We start from the raw sequence: 25,812 nt of genomic DNA on the forward strand, positions 1-25,812 counted from the left end.
CAGGCGCCCTCCCCCTTGCGGCCGGCCGGGGCCCTGCGCCGCCCCCTCCGGATCTGGGCGGGGAGCCCGGGCAGCGCTGGCCGGCGGCCTCGGAGCGGAGCTGAGCGGCAGGGAGCGAGGCGCAGGAGACGCGGAGCCGCCCCCGCTGCGCTGCGCCCCCGCAGACCCCCTCCAGGCCTCGGGGCTGCCCGGGAGCTGGGCGCCCAGTGGCGCTTCGTGGGGCCCCCTGGGGCAGGGTGCAGGACCTGGAGCGACTCCATCTGATCCCCCCCGGGGTGAAGGAGGATCCCCACCCCCCTTCTCCTGCAGGTGAAATTCTCTTCCCCCCCCCACTGCTGCACCCCCCATGGGTTAAGGACCAGCCCCCCCACGAGTGACTCCAGCTCCCCACCTCTGCGATGGGGGCCCCCTTGCCATGACTCTCCCCCCCACGCTGGGACTGTGATTTACCGGGGGCGAGGGGGAAGCAGGACCACCCCGTCTCCCGAGCTGCATCCCCTGCTGGCTCTGAGCTGGCACGGAGCTCCCACGCGGGCCCCGTGTGTGGGGCACACCCCCTCCCCCAAGCCACCAGGCTCCGGATCCCCCCATCCCCACCAAAGGTCACCCCCCCTTCTCCCCCAGCATCTCAGCTTCAGCTTTTCCCAGCCATAGCCCAGCGGCCCCCCTGCCCCATGGCGGCCAAGTGGTTCAAGGAGTTCCCCTCCAATCTGAAAACCGCTTCAGAACGGGCCAGGCCGGGCAGCGGGAGCCTGGGCAAGCTGTGCAGTGCCTCCCGGAAGCCCCTGGGCCCCGCTGAGCCAGGCCCCGGCCCACTGCAGGGCAAAAACCGCAAGAACTCGGCGGCCGAGCTGGGGGCTTGCAGGGCAGCTCCGGGGCCTGGCAAGGATGGCGGCAGCAGGCTGTCCCGGGACAACCTGCAGGGACTGATCCAGGCTGCCACGGGCAAGATGCGCAAGAACTCGCGGGTGGAAGGCAGCCCCCAGGAGGGCCCCCCCAAGGGCACCGGCTGCAGCACCTACATGAACCGGCTCATCAAGGTGGATGCCCATGAGAAGAACGGGAAAAGCTACCCCAGCAGTAGCCCAGCGCCAGCTTCCAGCCCGTCGCCGGAGGAGGACAAGGCCAAGAGCGCCAAGCAGGAGACGGTAAGGAGCCGTGGACGGCCTAGCAGGTAGCGCCCGGAGCTGGCTTTCGCGGGAGCTGTTGTGTGGGCTTGGGCTTGGCTTGGGCAACTCTCCCAGGGGCACCTACATGGCAGCAAATGGCTGTTCTTAACTCGGGGTCAGCCCCCCGGGAAGACACGGCCACTCCGCTTTTCACGGGCGTTAGCAGTGCGGCCCGTGGGGCTTTAACTCCCGCGGCTAACCCGCGGTCAGAACGCAGTGTCCACATGCCCTGTGCCTGGGGAAGGGGATGGTGCTGCCCTGCCGGATGGAAGTATCGGTGCCTAGAGGGAGCCAGCGCCCTCAGGGAGAGCGGCGGCCCCTTTGCCTGGCAGAGATCCCGTGTGCGTGGCCGTGGGCAGGTCACCTTCTCATTCCCCCTCCCCATACCTGCGAAATGAGGGACCTGAGGAAAACTCCTCGAGCAGGCAGCATTCAGTGCCATCGACTCAGCTCATTAGCCCGGCTAACTCTGTGCTCCGAGCCCTTTCCCTTCCGCCGTCTCTTTGTAATTCCCTTTATCCCAATCTCGCTTTAATCCATCACAGGGAGAATAGGCGCTCTGTCCCTCCCGCCTGCCCCAGCTCATTGATCCCACGCTGACCTCGTTTAGTCCCTGCGGGCTTGCCTGCTCATTAAGGGAAGGGGTATGAAAAGTCTGGCTGGAAGGATCCCGTTTGCTGGGGAGCGGGACAGGCTGAGTTAGGGGCTGCGGTTTAGCTAAATAAAGCGTCTGGAATTGGAGAGCCGCTGGCAGCACTGGCCTGAGCCATGATCCTGACCTGCAGCTCTCCTGCTGGCCCAGACAGAGGTGCCCCCGGCCGGTCAGCCCTGACCCACAGAGCGTCCCCCAGGAGCCCCGGGCTGCTCTAATGCACCTCGATTCTGCCCCACAGCTCTCGCTGCTCTTCCTGCCCAGGGCCCCTCCTTGCCCGCTCTGCAGATACGCCCCCGTTCCGACCTGCAGCTCTGCCGCTAGCCAGCCCAGCGGCCAGCCCCAGCCCCCCAGCCTCACTGGATAGCGAGAGTGGGGGAAATGGGCGCCCGGCATGTCCTGTGTGCCCGCCGCACCCACGCTGATAGGCGAGTGCGTTTCACGTTGGCTTCTGCAGCCAATGGCCTCATTAACCCTCTGCCCCTGCTGGCACGGGAGCCCTCGCCTGGGCACCCCCCACTGCCTGCAACCCACGCGTGTCTCTGCCTCTCAGGTCCCGGGTCTCGAATTCAGGGTGCTGCGGTTGCACATCGGGCCCCCTTTGTGCTGGGCGCTGCACTGATGCAGAGGCCTTGTCTTCTCCGGGGACGCTGGCATGCTGCCACCAGCTGGTATGATCCCCGTGAGCGTGAGGCCGTTGCGGTTGTCGTGTGCGTTAGCAGGTGACAGGGAACCCCAGGCTCCCCGCTAGCATCACCGCGACCGGCCGGCATCTGTGAAGGCTGCAGGCCGCCTGGTCTGTGCTGGGAGCTGCATCGACGTGAGAGAGAGCCCCTGCGCCGGCGGCCTCACGGGTCCGAACAGGCAAAGTGTGGGAGGAGAAACTGAGGCAGAGGGGGGGGAAAGGGACGTGCCCAAGGCCACCCAGCAGGGCAGGGGCAGAGCAGGGATAGAAGCCAGGTCTCCTATGTTCTCCCCACCAGGCCAGGCCACCTCGTCTCTCTCTGTCCCTACCAGCTTCTGATCCCTCTGGGATTATATTGTCTTCAACCGTGAAGCATTCCCGTCACCGTGCGTGCGAACGCAGTCGTGTCGCACGGTTGTGTCACCAGTGGCTGTGAAGCAGGGCCTGGAGCTGACGGTGGTGCTGCTGAGCATCCCCCTCTCCATTTGAAGGTGTGGGGGGCTGTGGGTCTCAGCACTGCCGGAAACACAGGCCCTCCCGCCCCATAACTGGGCACGCTGGTGCTGCGGCCCTTAGGGGGCTTGTGGTTGTCCTGGCTGGTATGTTGGGAACTCTTTGCCCCCCGCAGGTCATCATTCTGGAGGACTACGCTGACCCGTACGACGCCAAGCGCACCAAGGGCCAGCGGGAGGCGGAGCGGCTGGAGGAGAACGACGGGTACATGGAGCCCTACGATGCGCAGCAGATGATAACAGGTGCATGGCCGGGGAGCCGCGGCGGGGCTGGCCAGTGCCCATCAGACCCCAGGAAAGGAAAACTCTGGGCGGGATGAGGCATGGGTCAATATTTAAATCTGCCCCTTGCCAAATCGGGGAATGCCTGGCTCTGGGGAGGCTCATTCACGTGGCGTGAAGTCCCATGCAGGGGGGATATTCGCAGATGTTAAAGACCCATCCCCTGAAGCTATGGAGCTGGGTATGATGTGGGTTTGCTCCAGGCTGGGCAGACTCCATCCTTGCAGCAGCCCTCAAAGCGGCCTGTGGAAATGAAACCGAGCTGGAGCAGGAAGCCGGCTCTTCTGTTTCCTGTCGCTCTGCGGGGAGAGATAAGGAGCAGAGTGGGCTCTGGCCAGGGCCTGACCCGGGGGTCGATGGACTCTGACCTCTGCTCAAATCCCTCAGTGAAGGGAAGTGAAATGAGCACACACCCCCCGCCCCAGGAAGCGCTCCATGAGGCCAGGTACTGAATCCCTCGCAGGCCCGATCCTGGTGTGCAGAACCCCCATCGTCCCTGGAGTCCTTGGCCAGACTCAGGTGGGTCGGGCTCCGGAGCTGTGTCTACCTGTGTCTGGGCCTGTTCGGTTCCCTCCCTCCCCGCTCTCTCGCCCGCGTTCTTAGACCAGCCAGCTCAGCTCTGCTGCACAAAGGCCTGGCCAGCGACAGCCCCAGCGCACAGGGCTCCTTCCCCATCGGGTGACCCGGCTGGCTCCTGCCTTCGCCCTGGGCCGACCCACCGGGGCTGGGAGCTCTTCGTTCCCAGGGCTCGAGGGAATCGGGGGTGGGGGCCTGACTCTGCCTTCGGTCACTGACCCCGGGAGGCGGCTGGGTCGTATCTCGGGGCAGGCATGGAGCGTGGCGCTTGGCCCCGTTCGCACGTGGACTCCAGGGACTGCGAGGGGTCTCAGGGAACGAGTGCACACGGCGGAGCTTTGAATTCCCTGGGTTACTGCTTATGCCTCCCCTGGGCTCCGATCCAAAGCCCATGGAAGGCCCGGTTGGTGTCTGGCGGGGGTCAGGTCTGGGGTAGCCAGGGGACACTGGTGTACTTATGAAGTGACTAGCACAGCAAAGGGGGGGGTCTCCATCCCCTGCCCCCCCCCCGACCTGGTGTGCCGGGCGCGTGGCACCTCACTCTGAGTACTGCTGGGCCAGGGAGCGGGTGGTAATCCGTGCCCGTGAGCCTGCCCTGCATAACTCAGCCAAGCCAGAGGCTGGGTGGGCGACGCCTTGGGGAGAGGAGGGGGCGTGGGAGCAGAGTTAGGGCTCTGGGCTGTTTGCGGCTGGAGCTTTGAGTCCCTCCTGATTGCTGCCGGGTTCCACGCCCCAGTTCTGCAAAACAGCCGGGCACACGCCTGAGCCTCATCCCAGTCGGTGGGGCTGGAGCAAGTGTGTAGGGACTCTGTCAGTCGGGGGCTCGGCGCCTTCCCAAACCCAGGGTGTGTCCATCACTGTAAGCAGTTGGGCCGGGTTTCTGCTGCGCCCTCAAGACTGCCCAGGCCTGGGTAATCGCAGCTTCCCCTGGTCAAATGGCAGGGCTTCAGCAGAGCCAGTGTGCCCCGGGCTGGACCGGCAGGGGCTGTGGGTCAGGAGTGAGGGGCACTGGCAGAGCCGGGTGGGGACCCCTGGGCTGGACTAGCCGGGCTACAGGGTGGGATCGGCAGAGATCGCTGGGCGAGCTGGTGCAGCACGTCTCCCGCTTTCACCTCTGAGGTTCTCCCCGGGCGTCTCCGTGGGCAGAGGTTCTCGGGCTTTGTTTCTGTCTCCAGCGCCCCAGGGGTGGCGTGCTCCTGGGCTGCCTGAGGCCCAAGGGACAGCAGCGGGGGCACGGGGACTATCTGGGAGCGCTGCGGTTCCCTCGAGCCCAGAGAATCGGGGTGATTTACAGCTTCATTTCACGGCAACTTTCTCCCGCTGCCCTTTGAAAAATACATCCTGCGGGTGCCTAGCAACCCGGCGTGCTGGGCTGCCCGGCTCCCAGCACAGCCGCCTTCAGCCCCAGCCCGTGCCGTGCTGCGCTGGGCCCGGCTCGCCCCGGCCAAGCAGCTGGGTGGAATAACAGGAAGCCAGTGGAGCGGAAGCTGGAAATGAAAGATTTGCTGCTGGCTGATGGGTTTTTTCCATGCAGGGCGCCGGGGTTCGCAGTGGACGGAGAAGGGTTGGGGGCAGCCGGGTGGTTTTATTGAAGGCTCGGCTGTGCCCACGGTGGCCCCGGCTGCAGGGTAGGCTCCTGTTGCGAGGCGCTGGGCAGGGTCCCTTCCCTGGACTGCCCACAGCAGCCATGTGGGAGCTCCCTCCCTCCGGAGCCAGCGCCATGTGGGAGCTCGGCTCTGGGCCCCCTTCTCCTCGGGGAGCAGCTTGGCTCCGTGACTTGGGGGATAAGGGTCCCGGTGCTGAGTGTGAACATGGAGGGGGGACCGGGGTCAGTCCCCAGCCCCTGGTCAGCTGCATGCGCGTCCTGAGGTCAGCAGGGTTAGCCTGATCCCAGCCCTGCTTCGCTGCGCCCGCTGGCCTGCCATGGTGTAGGGGCTCCTATCGGACAGCCAGGGCGTAGCTTCCTGCCTGCGTTTCCTCTGGGAGCCTGTCCTGCACGTCCCGCTCCATTCTCCCAGCAGGAAGGATCCCTTTGCAGCTCCAGGATTGTTCCTGTTACCGTGGCGCCTTAGGGAGGGGCAGAGAGACCCCAGACCCCCTGGCACTCATCTCCTGATCTGTACCCTAGTGCTGAGACCAGGGGGACACGCCCTCTTCTCAGCTCCATAGCATTCAGGGAGGACAGCACCTTGCCCTCCCAGCTCCATGTGCTGATGTCCCACAAAGCAGCATTAATCCCCTGCCCCCCGGAGCTTGGGTTTGCAGGGCCGGGGGGTTCCCAGGACCAGCTTGGGTCAGCCCTTGGGTACAGGCCTGGCCAACGCCTGTGGGGGTCTGTGGGAGTCTCCCAGGGCGGGGCGTGTTGGATTGAGCCCTGACATTGCAGGTTCCAGGGTGTTCACCCCAACCTTTGGGTCTGGGGGATGACCTGGGCATTATTATGGGGCAGGGGGCAGGCCCCCTTGCTGCCCCCTCCCACCCAGCTCTGGCTGACTCTGGTTCTCCCCTGGCCTTTCAGAAATCCGCAGGCGGGGCTCCAAGGACCCAGTGGTCAAGGCCATCCTGCTGCTGGACGGGCCCGGGGAACTGGGGGAGGGTGGCGCCCGGCCGGACACAGTGCCCAAGCGGCAGGGCTCCAAGGAGCAGGTGGGGAAGGCCCCGCCGCAGCTGTATGATACCCCCTATGAGCCCAGGGAGGCACCGGCCAGCACCACGCAGGACAGGAGGGCGCGGGCCGTGGACAGCCGGCTCCCGGAGAATGACGAGCGTCCTGCCGCAGAGTACGAGCAGCCCTGGGAGTGGAAGAAGGAGCAGATAGTGAAGGCTCTGTCAGGTAGGGGGAGGGGCTGTGGGGCGCTGGCCAGCGGGATGCGGGGGGGGGGGGGGGGGCGCACTGGCTGGCGGGACACTGGGGCTGGCAGGGCATGGGCCTGCAGATGACAGAGGCATACGGGCACATGCCTGGGGCCTGCTCTCAGAGGAGCAGCCATGGAGTCGCTCTGGTTTCTGCATGGCCCCAGGCTGCCCCACTCTCCTGCTAGCAGAGGCCAGGATGTCCGTCCACGCCGTGTGGTGCCCATATCCAGTGGGCAGTGCCCAACCCCTGGCAGGGGGCTCAGGAACATGTCCTTGGGGGTGAGGAGGGGATCTGGGCTCCCCAGCTGCTGGAAGCCCAGGAGCTGGGGAAGAGCCGAGCACAAGGGAGACACGGCTGCCCTTGCAGCCATGGGGAGACGACCGCGGCCCATTCAGGCTGGCTCTGGGGTGGGGAGAGTCGGGCACCTCTGCCCGTGGCTGGATGGCAAACGGAGCCCTTCCTTCCAGTCCAGTTTGAGGGAGCAGAGCGGGCGGGCACCCCCAAGGATGAGGTGCTGCGGCAGCACCATCGCCAGAAGAGCTGGACTCCCAAGACCCTGAAGCCGACGCTCTCAGACCACGGCGAGGGCGAGCGAGTGGACCCAGCCCTGGCGCTGGAGAAGCAACCGTAAGCCCCGCGCCCGGCCTCCCCCTCCCCTGCCTGGCCCCGTGCCCAGCCTCTGCCCGGCCTCCCCCTCCCCTGCCCAGCCCCGCGCCCCAGGAAGCGTCCCAAACAAAATGAGGTTACTTCATGACTTTGGTTCACCATTGCCCCTTCCCACCGGCCTGTCCCTCCGAGGGCTTTGGGGTGTCCCTCGTCTCGACCCCTCTGCCCCAGGCTCTCCCCACTGCCTTTGGGAGATCAAATTTTTCTCTCCTCCCCCTGCCTCCAAATCTTGGCTTTTTGAACGAGGATGTGGAGGAGCTGAGCAGTGGCTCTGGGCCAGCCTCGGTGTTGGGGTCCCCTGCTGGCCCCATCTCCTCCCATCCCAGGATCTCCAGCCACTTCCTAAAGCTAATGAGATTATCAGCCTCCAACGGCCTGGACACCCAGCCCTTAAATGCATCCCCCGCCCTGCTTCCTGGGCCATGCAGGCGCCTTTTACTAACATGAGAGGGAAGTTGGAGACTGTGCTGTGCCATGCACCCCCAGAGCTAACCGCCCAGCAACTTGAGCGCTCCTTTGGGAGAGCATATGAGGGGTTCCTGTAGCCCCCCATTGCTGGGGAGGGGGCCACCCCACACAACCAGAATTCAGGGGCCCCACAGGACTTGCCATGCTCAGAAACCCAGCTCGTTTTCTGCTCCTCGCAGCTGGTACCATGGAGCCATCACCCGGGCTGAGGCTGAGAGCCGGTTGCAGCCCTGCAAAGAGGCCGGTTACCTGGTGCGGACCAGCGAGACGGGGAACGGCAAATACTCCATTGCGCTCAAGTAAGTCGTGGAGACTTTTGCCCGCAGAGGGGCGGGCAGAGCTGAGATCAAGGCCCCAGCCTTGGGTGTTGGATGGGCCTGGCTGAGGGATACGGCTCCCCTGTGGCCAGGAGGGTTCAGCTGGCAGGGCAGTGGCTGTACCATGGGCTGGGATCCATCGAAAGAGCCGATCGCTGGTGGGAGATGCAGGGGTCAGTCCCACTGAGACAGACTGAACTAGGCGTTTCCCGGGAGCGAGGTGACTTGGCCCGTGGGGAAGCCCTGCTGCTGGAGACTTCTACACGGGATAAAATGGGGGGTGACACCCCTGGGGCAGTCATGTCCAATGGACACCTTGCACTGGCAACTACCAGACCCCAGGCCCCTCTGGGCCAGAGGTAGAACCCAGGAGTCCTGGCTCCCAGCCCCGCTGCTCTAACCCACTTGACCCCAATCCCCTCCCAGGGATAGAACCCAGGAGCCCTGGCTCCCAGCCCCGCTGCTCTAACCCACTTGACCCCAATCCCCTCCCAGGGATAGAACCCAGGAGTCCTGGCTCCCAGCCCCGCTGCTCTAACCCACTTGACCCCAATCCCCTCCCAGGGATAGAACCCAGGAGTCCTGGCTCCCAGCCCCGCTGCTCTAACCCACTTGACCCCAATCCCCTCCCAGGGATAGAACCCAGGAGTCCTGGCTCCCAGCCCCGCTGCTCTAACCCACTAGACTCTGGGCCCTTCCCAGAGCCAGGGAAAGAACCCAGGAGTCCCGGCTCCCAGCCCCACTGCTTTAACTCACTGAACCCCATGCCCCTCCCTGAGCTGGAAATAGGACCCAGGAGTTCTGGCAGGGCTCTGTGGAGCTGCCTTGCAGAAACATCTTTGCTGGGCAGAAGGGTCTCTGGGGAGCAGACTGACCCCCTTGGTTTCCGTGCCTTGTGGGTGTGGAGCCCCATGGGGAGCCCCCATGCGAGGCATGGGGCAAGGCCCCGCTCCCTGTTGCTGGCTGTGTCCTGGGAGGGCGGCCCTGAGGGCCGGCTCGGGTCGCAATGATGCCTGGCCCCTGGCTCTCTGGCACAGCGCTGGAGGATCGTTGTCGGCAGTGCTGGCGGTGTTTCCTTCCTGAGGAAGTGGAGCCCCTGGAGCCGAAACAATCGGAGAAGGGAAGGGAACAAACAGGGGGGCTGGGCTGGTGACGAGGCGACCGCGGGGCCGGAATGGCCCTGGGCAGCCCCCAGCCAGGCCCAGCCCAGGGAAATGGGCAACATACCCAGGGACTCGCCAGCGCCTCCTGCGGCTGCTCCCGTCCCACCTGGCCGGGGGGACGATGGTGTCGGTCTGGCATGGGAAGCAGTGGGTGCAAACGGCAGCCCAGAGTGCTGGCAGCAGAGAACCAGGCCCTGGCAGCAGAGCTCGCTGGCAGAGCCTGGAGGGGGCGGTGCCCAGGGCTACACCCCGGGAAACACCCCCGCCCCCAAGGCAGCACGCTGGACAAGGAGCCAGCCCGGAGCTCTCCACCCAGCAGTTCCTGTTGGGTCTGATCCAGCTGCTGTCCGTGGAGAAGTCTCCCCCTGGAGCCAGTCACTGCTGCTCTGGGGTCACCCTTCAGTGCACAGTGTGGGGGGAGCAGGGCACTGGGAGACCAGACTCCTGGGTTCTATTTACAGCTCTGGGAGGGGAGTGGGGTCTGGTGGTCAGGAGCCAAGGCTCCTCCTGGGTTTTCTTCCTGGCTCCGGAGGGGGAGTGAGTTCAAGTGCTTAGGAGCCAGGACTCCTGGGTTCTATTCCTGGGTCGGCCACTAACTTGCTGAGGCCCAGCCTCCCTGAGCCTCAGTTTCCCCTCTGCACAGTGGGGATAACGAAGCTGCTCGGGCCTTGCGAGGTTTCACACCTGAAGTGCTGGGAGGTCTGGGATGGGAGGAGCAAGAGCGAGGACTGCTGCACGCAGGGCCCAGGGACCCCGGCTGCGGTCGCTCCCCATGGGCAGGGCTGATCTCCCCCCACCCCGTGGCTTTGCTGCAGGACCAGTCAGGGATGTGTCCACATCCTCGTGGCCCAGACCAAGGACAACAAGTACACGCTGAGCCAGACCAGCGGCGTCTTCGGCAGCGTCCCCGAGGTGGTGCATCACTACTCCACCGAGAAGCTGCCCTTCAAAGGGGCGGAGCACATGACCCTGCTGCACCCTGTACACAGCAAGCTGCATTAGCGCGGCTGCGCCCAGCCAGCTGCCTGGGCCTTCGTCATGGACATCGGGGCAGCCAGAGGGCCGGGCAGGCGGGCGCGCGTGTGGAGCCAGGTGCATCGCAGCAGCAGCAGGCTCTCCGGGGCCCGCTCTGGACAGAGTCGAAGGCCCTGCTCACCAGCACGGCTGAGCTTGTTCCGTCCGGGGGAACAGCCTGGGAACACTGCCCCATGGAGAACCCCCTTGGCCCTGCATGGAGCCGGAGCTGCCAGGCTTTGGTGCCGGTATAAAGGGATGTAGGGATCACTAGCCTGTCTCCCAATGGCCTGCCCCGCGGGGAGGTGCCCCGGCCTCGGGTGACCCCGTGCTGCCTGGGACTGTCAGTCAGCATGACCCTGGGCAGCTGGTCCTGGTCTCAATGCCCTTAAGGCCAGAGAGGCCATTTGGCTCCTCCAGGCTGACCTGCCACAGGCCAGAGCTCCTCCCCTGCTGACTCCTGCCTCCCGGGCCAAGCCAGAGCCGCTGTCTGAGAGGGTGACATCCCCTTTGGCTTTCTGGGGTCTCGGACGGTTGTGGGCAGCTGGGGCCTGGCACCCTGGGCAGCCATTCTGCTTCCCTAGACTCTCCCTTTGCCCCAGTGCTTCCTGTCCAGGCCAAGATGGTTGACTCAATCGCAAGGTGTCTCCCTGCTGTGAGCATCCTTGTGACCCTCCACTGCCAGCTCATTCCGCCCTCCATGCCTTCTCTTCTCTCCGCTCTGTCCTGCCCTGGTGTAGCCCAAAGACAGGGCCAAACGCCCTGTGGCGGTAGGAACGGAGGGCAACCTCTGTGTTCGGGTAGTGCCCGACGGAGTGCGTTCCCACCTGCCGGCAGGGGCGTGCGGGCGTCTTGCTCCAGGTGGCAGGAAGGGCATTTTTCTGACATGCTTTCAAGTCCCAATAGGTTAATTACTTGTGCTGAGTGCCAGCTTGGAATTAAGTAACTCCCGCTCGGACTGTGGCGCTTTACATGCCCTCTGGGGGGGAGCAGCAGTTGACAGAGGGGTTCTTCCGGGTGCCCTTGGGCCCGTTCCCAGGGGCCTGCCTGCCCATACTTCTGGCAGTGCCCTAACGAGGACTTGCCTAATGGAATGGGGGCACACGTCGTTACCTATTCCTGGTAACCTGTGCCAGTTGCCTCTCCAGGCTCTAAACACCTGACTGCTCCTTTGGGGCATAACTGACGGGACGGCCGGCAGCCATCCTGGCAGCGCCTGCATCTAGCTTTCTCCCTCTGAAAACAAATTGATGGTGCAAGTGTGTTTTAAAAAAGGGCTCCAGCAACCCTCCCGTCACAAACCAGCCTGTGCACGGTGGGACGGCCGCGCTGCCAGGGGGAGAGAGGTGAAATTCACCCTGGTGCAGAGCAGCCTGCGCCAGACCTCGAAGTGGGCATGAAGGACGGACGGGTCCTGGCAGATGGCTGGATTTCCTCACTGCCAGCATGAAAGTCTCTCTTCTGTCTGATGAGGCCAGGGCTGCTAGGGGTAAGTGACCCCTGGGCTTACTGGAGTGGAGAAAGGAGAGAGCAGAATTTCTCAGGGGGCCCTGGGGGCCCAACTTCAGCCTGATCCCTCCCCCTCTCCCCCCACAGTTTGTCACTGGTATATTTGACAGCACGTGTTCGTTGCGTTCATGGGGTTCCCTGTGGTGTAGATACGGCAGCTGGGACAGGACTACACCAGCACAGCCCCCAGGGTGGGCACCCAGCTGCCCTGCACTAAGGGTGCTCCTGGTCCCAGCCGGGTGAGGCCTAGCTAGTGTGACACAGCCTGTTACCCCAGGCTAGGGGGTTGTGCGGTTCGACTGCCCTGAGGTTGGTAGAGCAGCACCGTGGCTCTGCTCGGCCCCAGCCTGAGTCAGGTGATTCCCTCCCCATAAGGGGGCCTGGTCAGCAAAGCCCCTGTGGCCGGGGCTCAGGTCAGCACCTGCTTTGCTGACTTGGCACCTGGCAGGGATTTGTAATGGAGGGGACGCAAACTGCCAGCAGAGCCCCAACTCCTACGGAGGCCACCCCCTCCCCACTGCTCTGCCCCCTACCCAGGGCCTCCCCTGCTGCACCCTTGGGTGGGCAGAGACCAGAAAGGGGCCAGTTAGTGGTTGGGACAATGCTGCCACCGTGTGGCGAGGACTCTGCATTACAGGGTGGGACCAGGCAAGGAAGGAAAATGTTACTCACCCCTTGGTTGCCGATTCTCCCTGCTGGAGCGTGGCCGGAGACCCGGCTGGCCGGAGACCCGGCTGGCCAGCTGTGGCCTCAACGCAGGGTTAGCTCCGCTCCATTGACCCTGTGCCAGCACCCTCGCGGGAGGGGTGCGGATGGCGTGGGGTTGACATGTGCATTGGCTCAAGCCCTGAGTGCCTTTGCCCCATTGAAGGAATTGAATCCCCTTCCCAGCGCAAGCCAGGCTGCTGCTTGGTCTAGCTGTTGTCCCGGGGCATCCGGGTAGAAGGTGCACGCAGCATCCAGCTGGACCGACGCTCCCGGTGTGCGTATGGCCACTTTATTTTTAGGACAGGGCAAGTGACGGGCAGGTCATCCTGGCTGGTCGTCATGCGTTGTTTGAGCCCTGTGCCACATGTGGATCGCTAGCTAGTGTTCGACCTTTGGTTTTTGGAGACTGTGTCTTTAACCAGCTGCTTGTCTGTATTAATTGTTTTTAATGTATTTATGATGTTGCCCAAGAAGGTTTTATGACTTCTCTGAATGTCGGGTGAGAACGGGCACAAGGCTGCTTGTAGCCATGGAGCTAGGAGGAAATAAACTCTCTCTTCAAGGAAAAGCCTTGCCCAGTATCTGTGCGTGTAGCTGAGCCCTGGGCAGAAGAGACGCTCGCTCGGGCTGCAGTGGCAGTAAGTGTGTGGTTCCAAGCCCGTTGAAATCAGGGGCAAGGCTCCCTGGGCTTTGGATTTTCTGATTTGCATCAGCATGAAGGGGAAAAAAATCTTTCCTTCTCCCTTTTCAGTGACAGAGACAGGGTTAGTCAGCTTCCTGCTCTCAGCCGCACTTGGGGAACTTTGTGTCTTATAAAATGTGTGACCAGAAGTGAGAGAGAGACAAGTCACACAGCTGGTCTGAGATGGAGTCTGCTGTTAGCCTGGGGTAAATCTGGCTTTACTTCTGGTCAGGCCTTGTGCAGCTGGGGCCGGCAGAGTTGCTATGGAAGAACCCGCTCTGCATTAGCCATTCTGGTCCAACGGCCTTTGTGGAGGCTCTGGTCTGGAACAGCAGCGACTGTCCCACCCAGAGTGGGAATCGTACCAGGATCGCTTTGCTGGGCAGTTTCCCCCCTGTAGACAAGGCCTAAGAGCAGCATGGGTCCCCGGCCCCCCGCCTGCTGTCTGACCAAGTCTGGAAGCTGTGTGAGCTCCTGCTGCTCTTGGGGGGCCAGGGTGGCAGAACGGCTCCATGAGAACCATGGCGAACCCCTTCCCCCAGGCAGAGAACAGGGAGGGGGCTTCAAAAGCAGCCCTGGGCATGCTCCAGGGGGTGTTTTCCTGCCCGCGGGCTGGTTCCCAGGTTGGTTCCCCCCAGCTTGGGGGCCTGGCTCCTGCACGCCGGGGTGAGGGTGTTAACTCTCACCCTGGGGGCAGAGGGACGCTCCTCACCTGTCAGGCCCTGCCACCAGCTGCTCTGGGGGGAAGGGGCTGACTCAAACCCAGACTAGAGCTGATGGTGGCAGGTACTTTCAGGGTAGGCCATTTACATAGCAGGCAGCAAACCTTCCTCTGCACAGCCCTGGGCGGGGGTGGGGGATGCCCCAGCCACTCACACGGAGAGGGCGCAGACAGCCGTGGGGCTAGCACCCCCAGGGAGGCCCGGGGCTCAGCCCACAGCCTGGCCCCTGCCCTGTACATCTCCCCTTGAATCCACAGCCCTGGGCCCCGCTCCCCCTTTGAACCCATCCCTTCTCCCATGTGCCCAGGGCTCGAGCCCTGCCATCCCCCCAGCTGCTGCTAAGAGTTGGCCAAGACCCTGCTGCCTTCGCCCCCCAGCCCCAGGAGAGACAGCTGCATCCTCTAAGGCAGGGGCCAGCCCCAACAGGGACCCGTCCCCTTCACCAGCTGCAGCCCCTGTTTTGCTTTCTCAGGTTTGCAAAACAAATTGTAGGCCTAAGAGCCAGGACGCCTGGGCTCTCTGCCTGGCTCTGGCCTGGGCTCGCCAGCCATGGAGGAACATGTTAGTGCTCTGCTTCCACCTACGCCTCTCCAGCGCCAGGTACGGCTAATACCCCATGAGCAAACCCATCCCACGCCCCCACCTGGCCAGCAGTAGCCCTGTGCACGCAGTAAAAAACATTTATTGGACACACGTTTGCCAACACACGGTTCTTCCTGTACAAACCCCTGTTAACACAAACACCAGTTTGATGGGGGGGGGGGGAATCCCATGCCCAGTGCTGCACCGGGGAGGGGCGGAGGCCAGTCACACGCCCAACTGAGCATTTGTTACGGCCCCACACAAGCTGCTCCAGGGAGGCGGGGAGGCCTGGGTTCTGCCAGTGCCCTTCTGGGGGACGCTCGGGCGCGTCCTGCCCCCCACGTCCATTCAGACGGTGAGCTCCCTGCGGCAGGTCTGTCGTCTGTGGCTGCTGCGCCTGGCACCGCCAGCCCCGTACAATTGGTGGGGGCAGTGGGATGGAGCCCACTCTAGCTGCCAAGGGCCAGGCGTGGCCCACTACTGCCGGAGCGGGGCAGGCCCTGAGTCCGTCTGCTCCCACCTAGCTGCAGTGCTGGCTCAGACTCTGCTGGCCTTCAGGCCCTGGTGAGCGCCTGGCCGCGGGGCAGTGCCCTGCATGCCCAGTGCCTGGAGCTTGCCTGGCTCTACCGGTAAATGCCCCTCTCCCAGCAGTGGGGCCGGGCCAGCCCTTGCCACCTTCCACGTGGAGTGGGCTCATTGGACGCCCTCCACGCCGTGTCACTCGCGGGGGCGCCGGCCCCGCCCACACCCAAGGACTGTCCAAACCCCGCCACGGGGCGGGCTGGGAAACACTGGCTCCGGCTGCTTGGGGGAGACCGTGGGAGAGCTGCTTGGCTGCCAGTTTGAGCCCCGGGCATCGCTGCAAGTGGGCGCGGGTCCATCTCCCGGGGAGGGCAGAGCAGGTTTGGCTCCTTCCAGCAGCGTCCCTGGAACCGCCAGGAGCCCAGAGCGGCCCGGAAGCGGTTGGCACAGCGGCCCCAGCCCGCCGGGGCAGAGGTAGAGCCATGGTTAAGGGCCGGGCTAGTTCTAGCTGAGCCACAAGGTCGGGGCCCTGGCTTGGCGCCTGCTGGGGCAGTCGGTGTGTCGCAGGCCAGCGAGGCAGGCTCCCCGGCTACTGGGGGACGAGGAGGTAATCCATGTTGGTGACCTCGAAGGGGCCCGTGGAGCCGACGCTGCCTGGTGATGCCGGAGGGGAGAGGAGCGGGGCTTCGCTTACCGGAGACGTGGGGCTCGGAGGAGCCAGCAGCATCAAGGGGTGCTGGACCACCACGCTGGCCTTGCCCTGGCCCAGCGAGCCCCTCCTCCATTTCTTCTTGTACCTTGAACACAGAGCAGGTCAGGAAGGGGCCAAGATTGGGGGGCTCCTGTCCCACAGACACCCCAATTCCTGCTGGCAGTGGGGTTGGGACTCAGGCCAGCATTGGCAGGGTGCCCATGGCCCCGGGACCGCAACACGGCTGCCCCAGGCCTATGGCTGTCCCCGGGGGCAGGCAGAGGGCAAAGCCCCACTGAGTCTCCATCAGTAATGGCCTGTGAGATGGGCATTCAGGGCAGCTCTCCGTGGCACAAGGGCCAGCAGCAAACACAGCCGGTGGTGACTGGGGTGTCCTGTTCCCCCCCACACCTGAAGGCAAGTGCTGGCTGGGGGGCCACAGAGAGCGAGATGCACCCCGCTGCTCCCATGGCAGTGTGCCCGAGCCCCCCACTACACCGTTTGGGTCAGTCACTTGCAGTGGAAGGGGGAGAGTCGTGCTGGGGGCAGGGCTTGGGCCCCTCTGTAACGGATCAAGCCCGGCTGCCCAGCACACAAAGATCAGCTAAGGCAGCCCACAGCCCTCAGGAAAGGACCCCGGCGGAGAGCCAAGCAGGAGTCCATGCTGCTGGACTGCAGGGAAACAGAGCGGGGCTGGAGGGGACTCTCCCAGCCCTGCCGGGGCCTCAGGGGCATCTCTCGGCTGGAGGGAGACCAGGATCTGACTCCCAGAGGCTGCCCAGGCCAGCAGTGGGCACCCATATAAGGGGCAGGGGCCCTTTCCTGTTCGCCAGAAGGCCCCAGACTGCTCTATGGAGACGGCCTCTCTTGGCTCCGCAGGGGTAAGTCCGGCAGGAACTGGGCTGAGCCCAGCAGGCCAGACCCTGTCCTGCCCTGGGAGTCACTCCAGACTCACACCGGAGTAACAGATCCGACCCAGGCGTGCACTGCTGGGCCTGGGGCACCAACTGAGAGTGACTGTCCCTCCCTCAGTGCTTCCCCAGCAGGCCAGCGGTAGCATCGCCCCACCCAGGGCCTGGGACCCAGCACCCCCCGCACCACCCCGGCCGCGTCTCACCTGAGCACGATACCAGCGAGCAGGCCGGTGCCCAGGAACAGGCTCCCTCCGGTGACCAGGAATGTGTACAGGGGCACAGTGGCGCGGTCGCCAACACCAAGAGCCTCCCCTGCAAACCGAGGGGACATGGGCACCGTTACCCAACATGACAAGGCCCAGCGCCCCCCTCCCCAACCTTGTTCACTTTGCAGGGCTGGGTATTGCTGGGCCACCTCCCAGCGGGGGCTTTGCAAAGGCCAGGGGAGCCCTGGAGAATGACGGGGACCACCTGAGCCACCGGCCCAGCCTGGGGCCCACCCATAGGGCTGCCACCTGGCTCACTTTGCCCCGATCAGCCCGTCCTGAGGCAGCTGTACTGGGCTCTCTGTCTGGGTGCTCAGCTCATGCTGCCAGCTGGGCTCTGGGTCGCCCCACATGTCCCTGGCGTGGGAGCCCTGGGCCTGACAGACCAACAACGCAGGGGGGCATCTCATTACCGTTAGCGCCCTCTGTGTTGCTGCTGTAGGGCCCGGGGGGGCCTGTGAACGTGTCGCTGTAGAAATCATAATCCGAGGGGAACTGGAGGAAAGAGACAGGGAAGTGGGGGTTAGCAACAGGGTCCCCCATCCCCGCCCGTGACACCCCCCAACGCACGGCATGTCCCCCGTCCCCGCCCGTGACACCCCCCAACGCACGGTATGTCCCCCGTCCCGCTCCCCCGTCCCCCAGACCACAGAGCCCTTGGGTGGAGCACACACAGTGCTAAGCCCTGAGAGCTATCCACCCTCCCACCAGGGCCCACGGCCAGACGGGCAGGCAGCTCCGGCACCACCCGCCTTACCTGCGAGCTGTAGGATCCTGTCTGCCACTCGAGGCTGTTGGGATCTGCAATCCAAGGAGAGGAACAGTGAGAGAGTAGCCCTGGGAATCGGGACGAGGGGGTGGGGGTCTAGGGACCCAGCTCCTCCCAGAGGATCCCTCCCCTCCCATCTCCCTTAGTCCTACCTGCCCACGGGGTGCCCACGGCCTCCTGGCTCCACTCACTCCACGAGCCATGGCCAAACTCCTCCAGCCCCCGCACCTGCACCATGTGCCGTTCGCCATGCCAGGCATCATGGATCACCAGGGACGTTTCTCTTAACTGGTCGACCTGCAAGCAACAGGCAGAATTAAACCATGAGCATCAGGACTCCCACAGCTCCCCTGTGACCCCAGAACCTCGTGATGCCAACTAGCCGAGGGCACAGGGGGTGCAGAGTTTTACAGGGATCCCCCGAGTCCGTTGTCTAGGATAATTCACTGAAGAGTGGAGGGGGGAGATCTCTGCTGGGCGTCACCACCCCCGTGAGACGTGCGCACGGATCCTCTGGGGAAGCTGGGTCCCTAGACCGGAGGTCTGTAAGGTCTGGGAGTTTAAGCAGGTCACCGGGTGGTGAATGTCTTCCCTTCAGGCAGGCAGGAGACGCGCTGCGTACGCCAGCTAACCGAGATCACAGACCCCACAGGAGCAGACCTCCCAGCCAGCGGGGGTCAGTTTGTGACTGTGACGAAGTGGGACTGTTAATGTTTCCTCTGAATAGTGTGGGGGTGCCTCCGTTTCCCCTAGGCAGTTCTTAAGTATCTAGGGGGTGGAGTAAGGATGTATGATCATTGCAGAGCCCTAGAGGGCAGGTGTGTGCAGGAGTCTGGACACAGAGAATGGCCGACACCCTGTTTCCTGGCAACTGATGGCCTGGGCCCTTCCCCCCCTGCAAGGTGAGAGCTGAAGGGTTGGAGAACAAAGGAATCAGGTGACCTCCTGGCCCGGGAAAGGAACAAAGCCCAGAGGAGGAGGGGCTGGAGGGAGTTTCAGTTTGGGGCTGGCTGGGACATGGAGTGAAGTGCAGACGGGGTTGTCTGGCTCACTGCCCCCCAAAATGGACCCAGCTGAGGGGTCCTGTTCTCTGCACCTGCAAGCTCTGTTTTAGACCATGTTCCTGTCGTCTAATAAACCTTCTGTTTTACTGGCTGGCTGAGAGTCCCGTCTGACTGTGGAGTTGGGGGGCAGGACCCTCTGGCTCCCCCAGGAGCAGCGCCTGAGCGGACTCGCTGTGGGAAGCGCACGGAGGGGCAGAGGAGGCTGAATGCTCCAAGGTCAGACCCAGGAAGGTGGAAGCTGTGTGAGCTGTGTGTCCTGAAGACAGGCTGCTCACAGAAAGGCGACTGCCCCAGAGTCCTGACTGGCTTCATGGGGAGCAGTTCCAGAGCATCGCCCAGGGACTCCGTGACAACTGGGGGAAACTGAGGCACCCCCACACTATTCAGAGGAAACATTAAGAACAGTCCCACTTCGTCACAGTGACGAAGGCTCCAAGGGCAGTCTGAATCTCTCTGGGCTTGTAGCGGGCTAGCCAGGGAACAGCCAGCGGGCTTGCTGCAGGAATGGAAGAGCCCAGCCATGCCCAGCAGCAGTACGCTGGGAGGATCGGGGGCAGCGTTCGCTCCTGGCCCCGTACTAACGTCCCATTAGTAAAGCTCCGGCTCAGTCTAGGACGTGTGTTATGATGCTAGCAAGGTGCGTCTGAACCCTGGGTACCCCGGGAAGCATCACAGTCCCCCCTTCCTTTCCAGCCCCAGGGAGCTGGGTAGCACCCTCCCCGTCCACAGGGAAACGCAATTCACCAGGGCCTTCTCCCCAGGCTGTAACTCTGGGGGCAGGGGCCCAGGCATGGGAGCCCATCCTGCTCAGCAGCTGCAGGGTGGGGCGTGCGTGGAGCTGGCCTGTCAGGCGCGGGGCGAGCGGGGGGGCTCACCTCCGTGTAGCTCTGGGAGCGCTCAGCCCGGTACCGGACCTGGAAGTGCAGCTGGTAGAATCTGGAGTCCCAAGAGGGCGGGTACATCCAGGTCACACGCAGTTTCTGGGGCGCTCTCTCCACCGGCTCCACCAGCACGTTCACCGGCGGGTCCGGCTTCACTGTCAGGGAGAGGGGGGTTGCCATGGCAGGGGGGTCTGGTGCAGCACGTTTGCCCCACCAGCCCGCACCCAGCAGCCCCTGGGGGGAGACCCGGCCGGAACACGGGCAGGACGGCAGGCAGAGCTCCAGGGAGGGGCAGGGGGGTAGGCAGGGGGAGAAGGGGGGCAGCAGAAGGGGCAGCGGGGGTGAGGGCAGCGAGCCGTACGTACAGACACGGTTGGCTGAGATGACCTGGCCCTTGCTGGCCACGCTCCCCGCCCCGTTGCTGACAGACACGGAGACCAGCAGGAGGGTGTCGTCCTCGCTGGGTGGCACCGTGACCCTGCACGTGACTTTGTCCACCTTGGGGAAGTAGCGGCAGCGCTTCTCCGTGGCGTTCTCCCCGGTGAACCTGCCGGGGGCCGGGGACACGGCTCAGCTCCAGGCGCAGCACACAGCCAGCGGGCCCTGCCCCCCCAGCTCCCCAGGGTCCCAAGATCAGCTCCAAGTCACAGCAGGGTCTGCCCCGGGCTGCAACATCCCCAGCTGAGCCAGGCAACAGCAGCCTCATGCCCCGCTCGGGCATTGCCCCTGGCCAAGCGCTTTCTGCAGCCACTCTGGGGTGGAGTGGAGCAGCCGCAGGGCCGCGCTTTGGAACAGGAAGAGGAGAAGGACCTTGTCTGGAACTGAAAGTCGGGAGGGTGTAAGCAAGGGGGGATGGGGGGAGGATGCCTGCAAGGAGGTGCACGGCTCTTTCCTGAGCAGGCACGGTCAGGCCCTTGGCGTGGGGTCTGATCTGAAGGCCAGCAGCACCCCCTGCCCCCCACCAGCGCTGCCCAGGGCTCGGCCCACGGGAGAGAGCCCCCAGGGGATCCCCACATCCAACCCTGCCATGGCGTCCCCCAGTCCAGCACCGTCCCGACTCCCAGCCCTGCGGGATGGCAGCACCCAGTGAGGGGGGAGGGCGATTTGGTGCCAGGAAAGCAGGCTCCAGCTCTGCTCCCAGAGCGCCGGCAGCTGGGGAGCGGGGAGGGACCCTGCCAGGAATCGGCAGCATGGCCATGCTGGCTACATCTACGCCAAATCCTGCCCTGGCCTGGCTCTCATCCCCAGCTGGCTCCACGGCTAACAGCTACCCAGGGCTGGGTGCCCCTCGCAGGGCCTCAGGGTGCTCCCCGACCAGCTCCCCCAAGCCTCTCACCACTTCTTCACCCACAGCGCGGCCCTGGTCCGGGGCGACGGCCTCCTCCGTGGCTGCCACTCGCACAGGACGTCCCTGACGTGGCTCCTCCGGTAGCAGGAGAAACCAGGCGGCTCCGGGGGCTCTGGAGTCAGAAGAGCAGCGGTGAGGGAAGCCCCTGGACTGTGAGCAGGGGCTAGCGGCTGCAGAGCTGGGCAGGGGGCAGAAGGAGGGCCAGCCACACCAGCCAGGCACTCGCCCAGTGCTGCCTTTGGACCCTGCAGGAGGAGTCTGGCAGCCCGGACGCTGCTGCCGCATTCTGCAGGCATGGGGGCCCCCGCAGTCCAGGCGCCCGTGGATCTGGACATCCCCCCCGGCCGCTGGAGCAGGCACCCCCGCCCCGAGCGACTCACCTTCCACCAGCAGCCGCAGCGAGCGCACCAGGCAGCCTCCCACATAGCAGCTGTATCTGCCCGAGTCACTGTCCTGCACCAGGTGCAGCAGCAGGCTGGCCCCCAGCACCGCGCGCTCCGAACTCACAGCCTGGTTCTCCAGCTTCCAGCTGATGGTGCCGTTTGGCTCCGGCTGCCACTGCAGGCAGGGCAGGGTGACATTTGCTCCCACTGCGCTCAGCACCGTGTCAGGCGGGAGGGCTGCAGGAGGGGAAGTTCCATTAGTGCAGAGGGAAGGGAGTGCAGTCTAGGGGTGAGAGCAGGGGGGACCAGGACTTCTGGGTTCCATGCCCAGCTGAGCCACTGACTCATTGCATGACCCTAAGCAAACAACTTTGTTGTGCCTCAGTTTCCCCTTCTGTTCCATGGGGATTGCCACCTTCCCTGGGTGCCACAAGCTGACCAGGAGATGCTGTGACAGGAGAGGAGGCTCGCTGGCTGCTGTGTGCCATGGTGGTGCTGACCCTCCGTCTCACCGCCAGGCTGGAGGCCAGAGCCTTGGCCACTCGGCAGCCCCTTCCCGGCTCCTAGGAAACCACTCGGGAGGGGCTCCCTGACGGAGGAGACAGCCAGCCCGGGTCAATATTTGCTGGAGAGGACAAGCCTGAACGAGCATCTGCCTGGCTGAGCTGTCACTGCCTCACCCACCTCTTTCCAAGGCACTGCGGCTGGGCCCCACCACCATCAGATCCCCCCTTCCCAGCCCGTGCCAGCCACAGCTTGAGACGTCTGGCCAGCCATGCCCCAGCCTGGGCGCTACCTGGGGTGCGTTAACGGGGCCGTGGGCTCCTCATTTCCCTGGGCAAGCTGGGTGCCCAGCAGCAAGGAGGTGCCTGAGAGTGCCCGGAGCCGGTTGCAGGAGGGGTGTCAGGGCTCCTGGGGTGTGGGGAGCAGATTCAAGGGATCCCTGCTCCTCCAGCTCCCAGAGTCTAAAGCCAGGGTACACGGCAATCACAGGGGACCCAGGACCCTGCCAGCAGGGCAGCCACGCAGCAGCAGGGCCCTGGAGGGCTGCTGGCCTCAAAGGGTTAATCCTCAAGCCACCCCTGGGACAGGGTCACCACCGGCCCAGGGATGGGGCCAGAGCTGGGTTTGGTTCAGCTGGATTGTGGCTGGGCCAGGTGGTTTGTAAAGGTCAGAGGCTGACAGCTCCCCCCATCCCCGCAGCCAGGACAGGAGCTGGGATTTTTGCAAACCCACAAGCGTCAATAACAAAAGCAAACACTCAGGTTTCCCAGCGCCCAGCACCCGCACGGCCCTGCCAGGAACAGCCAGTCCTACCCGAACCCACTTACGCAACGGTCTGGTTCAGCACAGGGACCTCTCAGCTGCCTGCTAATCCCGGGGGCACGTCACAGGCGCTGCAGGGACCAGCCCCCATGCATGGGGCTGAGAGCCAGGAGAGCTGGAGTCGAATCTGGGCCAAGCCTTGGGGGGCAACCCCTGCCCCCCAGTAAAGTGGGGGTAATAGGACACCTCAGGGAGATGCTGAGGGAGGGGGCCACCTCTCCGCTGAAGGGACCAGGCACTGGGCTGGGACCCAGGAGAGGTGGGTTCAGTTCCCAGTTCTGCCACAGGCTCCCTTGGGGCAGCTCCGACACCTCCCCAGCCCTCAGCTCCCCGACGGTCCGGCCGGGGGAACCGCCCTACCTCCCTCAGCTCCTTAGGCGAAGCTTCTGGGGCAGGAGCCATCTGCTTCCGCGGCTCTGCGCAGTGCCTGGCTCAAGGACCCCTCAGGGGGGTCCTCTATGCCAGGCCCCCAAACGCCCCTGGAACTGGCAGGCTCGTGCCCAGGGGCTGTGGGGCAGAGTTCCTGGGGACTGGAGGCCACGACTGGGCAATTCCAGACCTGTGCTTTTCCCCCCACCTGGGACTCCTGGGCTGGGGTCCCGCCCCGCCGGGTGGGTTAACCCTTCCATCAGCAAGGGGCGCCCTGGGTATAAGTAACCAGCGACAGTGCGAGGGCTGCTGGCTCAGTGGAGACGCACGTGGCAGCAGGCTGCTCAGAACCCAGCGCCGGGGGCCTGGGCAGCTCCGCACCGCCTGGCCTGCACCCGAGGGACCCACTCCCTACTTGCCCTGCAACAGCAACTCAGCCCTTGGCTATCGGCACACAGGAGGCCTGGGCACTTCCCCATTGTGCTGGGAAGTTTCAGTTCCTCCCGGGGAGAGCAGTGGGGGGCTGGGAGGCAGGACGCCTGGGTTCGTTACTTGGCTCTCCCCAGAGTCAGCAGCTCATTGCTCTTTGTGTGGCGCGACTCCACCGCTGCCCCGGCCTGGTCCCTGGGTGGCCACGGCCAGACACAGAGCAGGGAAGCTCGGAGGCTCCACACAGGAGAACCCCAGATCCCAGCCACAGATGTGGGGCAGTTGGGAGCCCTGCTCATGAGCCTGGCGCAGCCCAGCCGACGGGGGCCATGGGGTGACGCTGGTTCATGCAGGTCGAGAGTGGGGAGGCAGACGGGCACCAGGCCAGGCCTGACCCAAAGTTACCCTCCTACAAGTGCAGAGTTCTCTGCGCCCCCCGGGCCCCTGTCTGGCCCCCGGGGGAGGGGTCTGTGCGGCTTTGGGGAAGGCAGGATGAGAGCGGCAGCAGCCTCTGCCCACATCCCCTGCCCAGGCGGCAGTGGGCTCCACTCCAGTTCCTGTGGTGCCTGCAGGTCACAAGGGCCCAGGTCCCCCCTTTGCAGCGGGGGGTCCCCCCTCCTGCCCAATCCTAGGCCGGGGGCAAGGTGCTCCCTCTGCCCCCACTCCCTGGCAGCTGCAAGAGACTGGGACAGGGGCTCAGAGCACATGGGTCGCTCACAGACTGCCATGCCCCTGGCACCAGGCAAAGGAGTGGGGCCAGCCCCCAGGCAGCCCCAGCTGGGAGCTCTGGAGTTAAGGGCCTCTGAGCCCCCCGCATTTCCCCCAGCTCCGGTTCAGCTTAGCCCAGGGACCTCCGGCCAGGAAGGGGAGCAGGAGCCCGAGGCCAGCCCCATGGGGAGCCCCCAGTGGGGCCCCGCCATTCAGGGGACAGAGGAGGAGGTTGTGTGGGGGTCCCAGCAGGAGCATGCCAGTGGGGAGGGGCAGCGCTCACCCCCGAGTCACAGCGGGGGGAGCGAAGAACAAGGAGCAAATAAATCTCAGCCCTTCTCAGCTCAGACTGAAAATAAGGCGCTGCCATTCCCCAACCCCGGGGAGCGCGGAGAGAACCCAGGAGTCCTGGCTCGCAGCCCGCACCCTCCCTCTAACTCACCAGACCCCACTCCCCTCCCAGAGCTGGGTTAGAACTCAGAAGTCCTGTCCCCGCCCTCCGGGAGCCGGGACCCGAACCCAGGAGTCCGGGACACACACCCTCCTCCGGGAACAGAACCCAGGAGTCCTAGACACACACCCCGCTCCGGGAACAGAACCCAGGAGTCCTGGAACACACACACACACACCCCGCCTCCGGGAGCCGGGAGCAGAACCCAGGAGTCCTAGACACACACCCCGCTCCGGGAACAGAACCCAGGAGTCCTAGACACACACCCCCCTCCGGGAACAGAACCCAGGAGTCCTAGACACACACCGCGCTCCGGGAACAGAACCCAGGAGTCCTAGACACACACCCCGCTCCGGGAACAGAACCCAGGAGTCCTGGAACACACACACACACACCCCGCCTCTGGGAGCCGGGAGCAGAACCCAGGAGTCTTGACCCCCCCCCCTTCCGGGAGCCGGGAACAGAACCCAGGAGTCCAGATCCCCCCCTCCGGGAGCCGGGAGCAGAACCCAGGAGTCCTGACCCCCCCCCTCCGGGAACCGGGAGCAGAACCCAGGAGTCCTGACCCCCCCCCCTCCGGGAACCGGGAGCAGAACCCAGGAGTCCTGACCCCCCTCCGGGAGCCGGGAGCAGAACCCAGGAGTCCGGGACACACACCCCCCCTCCGGGAACAGAACCCAGGAGTCCAGATCCCCCCTCCTCCGGGAGCCGGGAGCAGAACCCAGGAGTCCTGACCCCCCTCTCCACCTCCGGGAGCCGGGAGCAGAACCCAGGAGTCCTGGCTCCCAGCCCCCGCCAATCTTTGCAATGTCCCCATGGCGAAAGAGACCCCCCTGCCCGCGGCTGCCCGGAGCCCCGATCTCCCCGCGGGGTCCCGGCCGGCCGGGGCTGCTCACCTGGCTCCAGGGGACCCCGCGGAGGAGAGGACGCAGCCCGACGCCCCCCCGCCAGGCGCCCCGCAGCGAGCCGCCCCCCCGGCCCCCGCACCCACCTGGCGGCGGGCAGGGCCCCCCCGCGGCGGCGGCGAGCAGACACAGCAGCCCGGCGGCCCGGATCGCCCACATGCTCCTGCGCCCCGGGGGCTGCCGGCGTCCGCCCCCCCGCGAGCATCCCGCAGCTCGGGCGCC

The 25,812-nt window shown here is 64.9% G+C and overlaps 2 protein-coding genes across 3 annotated transcripts; one reads left to right on the forward strand and one right to left on the reverse strand.

Annotated features, from left to right (window-relative positions):
• Positions 1–336: 336 nt before the first annotated feature.
• SHE (Src homology 2 domain containing E) lies at positions 337–13,146 on the forward strand. Of its 2 annotated transcripts, XM_084613888.1 has the most exons (7): positions 897–1,148; positions 2,375–2,492; positions 3,135–3,261; positions 6,395–6,709; positions 7,201–7,360; positions 8,047–8,166; positions 10,163–13,146. In XM_084613888.1, the coding sequence occupies exons 1-7, from the start codon at positions 1,045–1,047 to the stop codon at positions 10,347–10,349; spliced, it is 1,131 nt and encodes a 376-aa protein (XP_084470014.1). In that variant the 5' UTR covers positions 897–1,044; the 3' UTR covers positions 10,350–13,146. The 2 variants fall into 2 exon arrangements, with proteins under 2 accessions (XP_084470013.1, XP_084470014.1); XM_084613887.1 differs by lacking the exon at positions 2,375–2,492 and having other exon boundaries at positions 337–1,148.
• Positions 13,147–14,644: 1,498 nt separating this feature from the next.
• Positions 14,645–25,812, reverse strand: IL6R (interleukin 6 receptor). Its single transcript, XM_084613128.1, has 10 exons — positions 25,677–25,812; positions 21,400–21,639; positions 21,008–21,131; positions 20,037–20,218; positions 19,666–19,826; positions 17,879–18,023; positions 17,715–17,758; positions 17,371–17,452; positions 16,895–17,003; positions 14,645–15,883 (listed from the first exon to the last, which is right to left on the reverse strand). The coding sequence occupies exons 1-10, from the start codon at positions 25,747–25,749 to the stop codon at positions 15,676–15,678; spliced, it is 1,368 nt and encodes a 455-aa protein (XP_084469254.1). The 5' UTR covers positions 25,750–25,812; the 3' UTR covers positions 14,645–15,675.

The sequence above is a fragment of the Lepidochelys olivacea genome (assembly GCF_965140295.1).
Source record: "Lepidochelys olivacea isolate rLepOli2 genome assembly, chromosome: 24".
In the NCBI taxonomy this organism is placed as follows: Eukaryota; Metazoa; Chordata; order Testudines; family Cheloniidae; genus Lepidochelys; species Lepidochelys olivacea.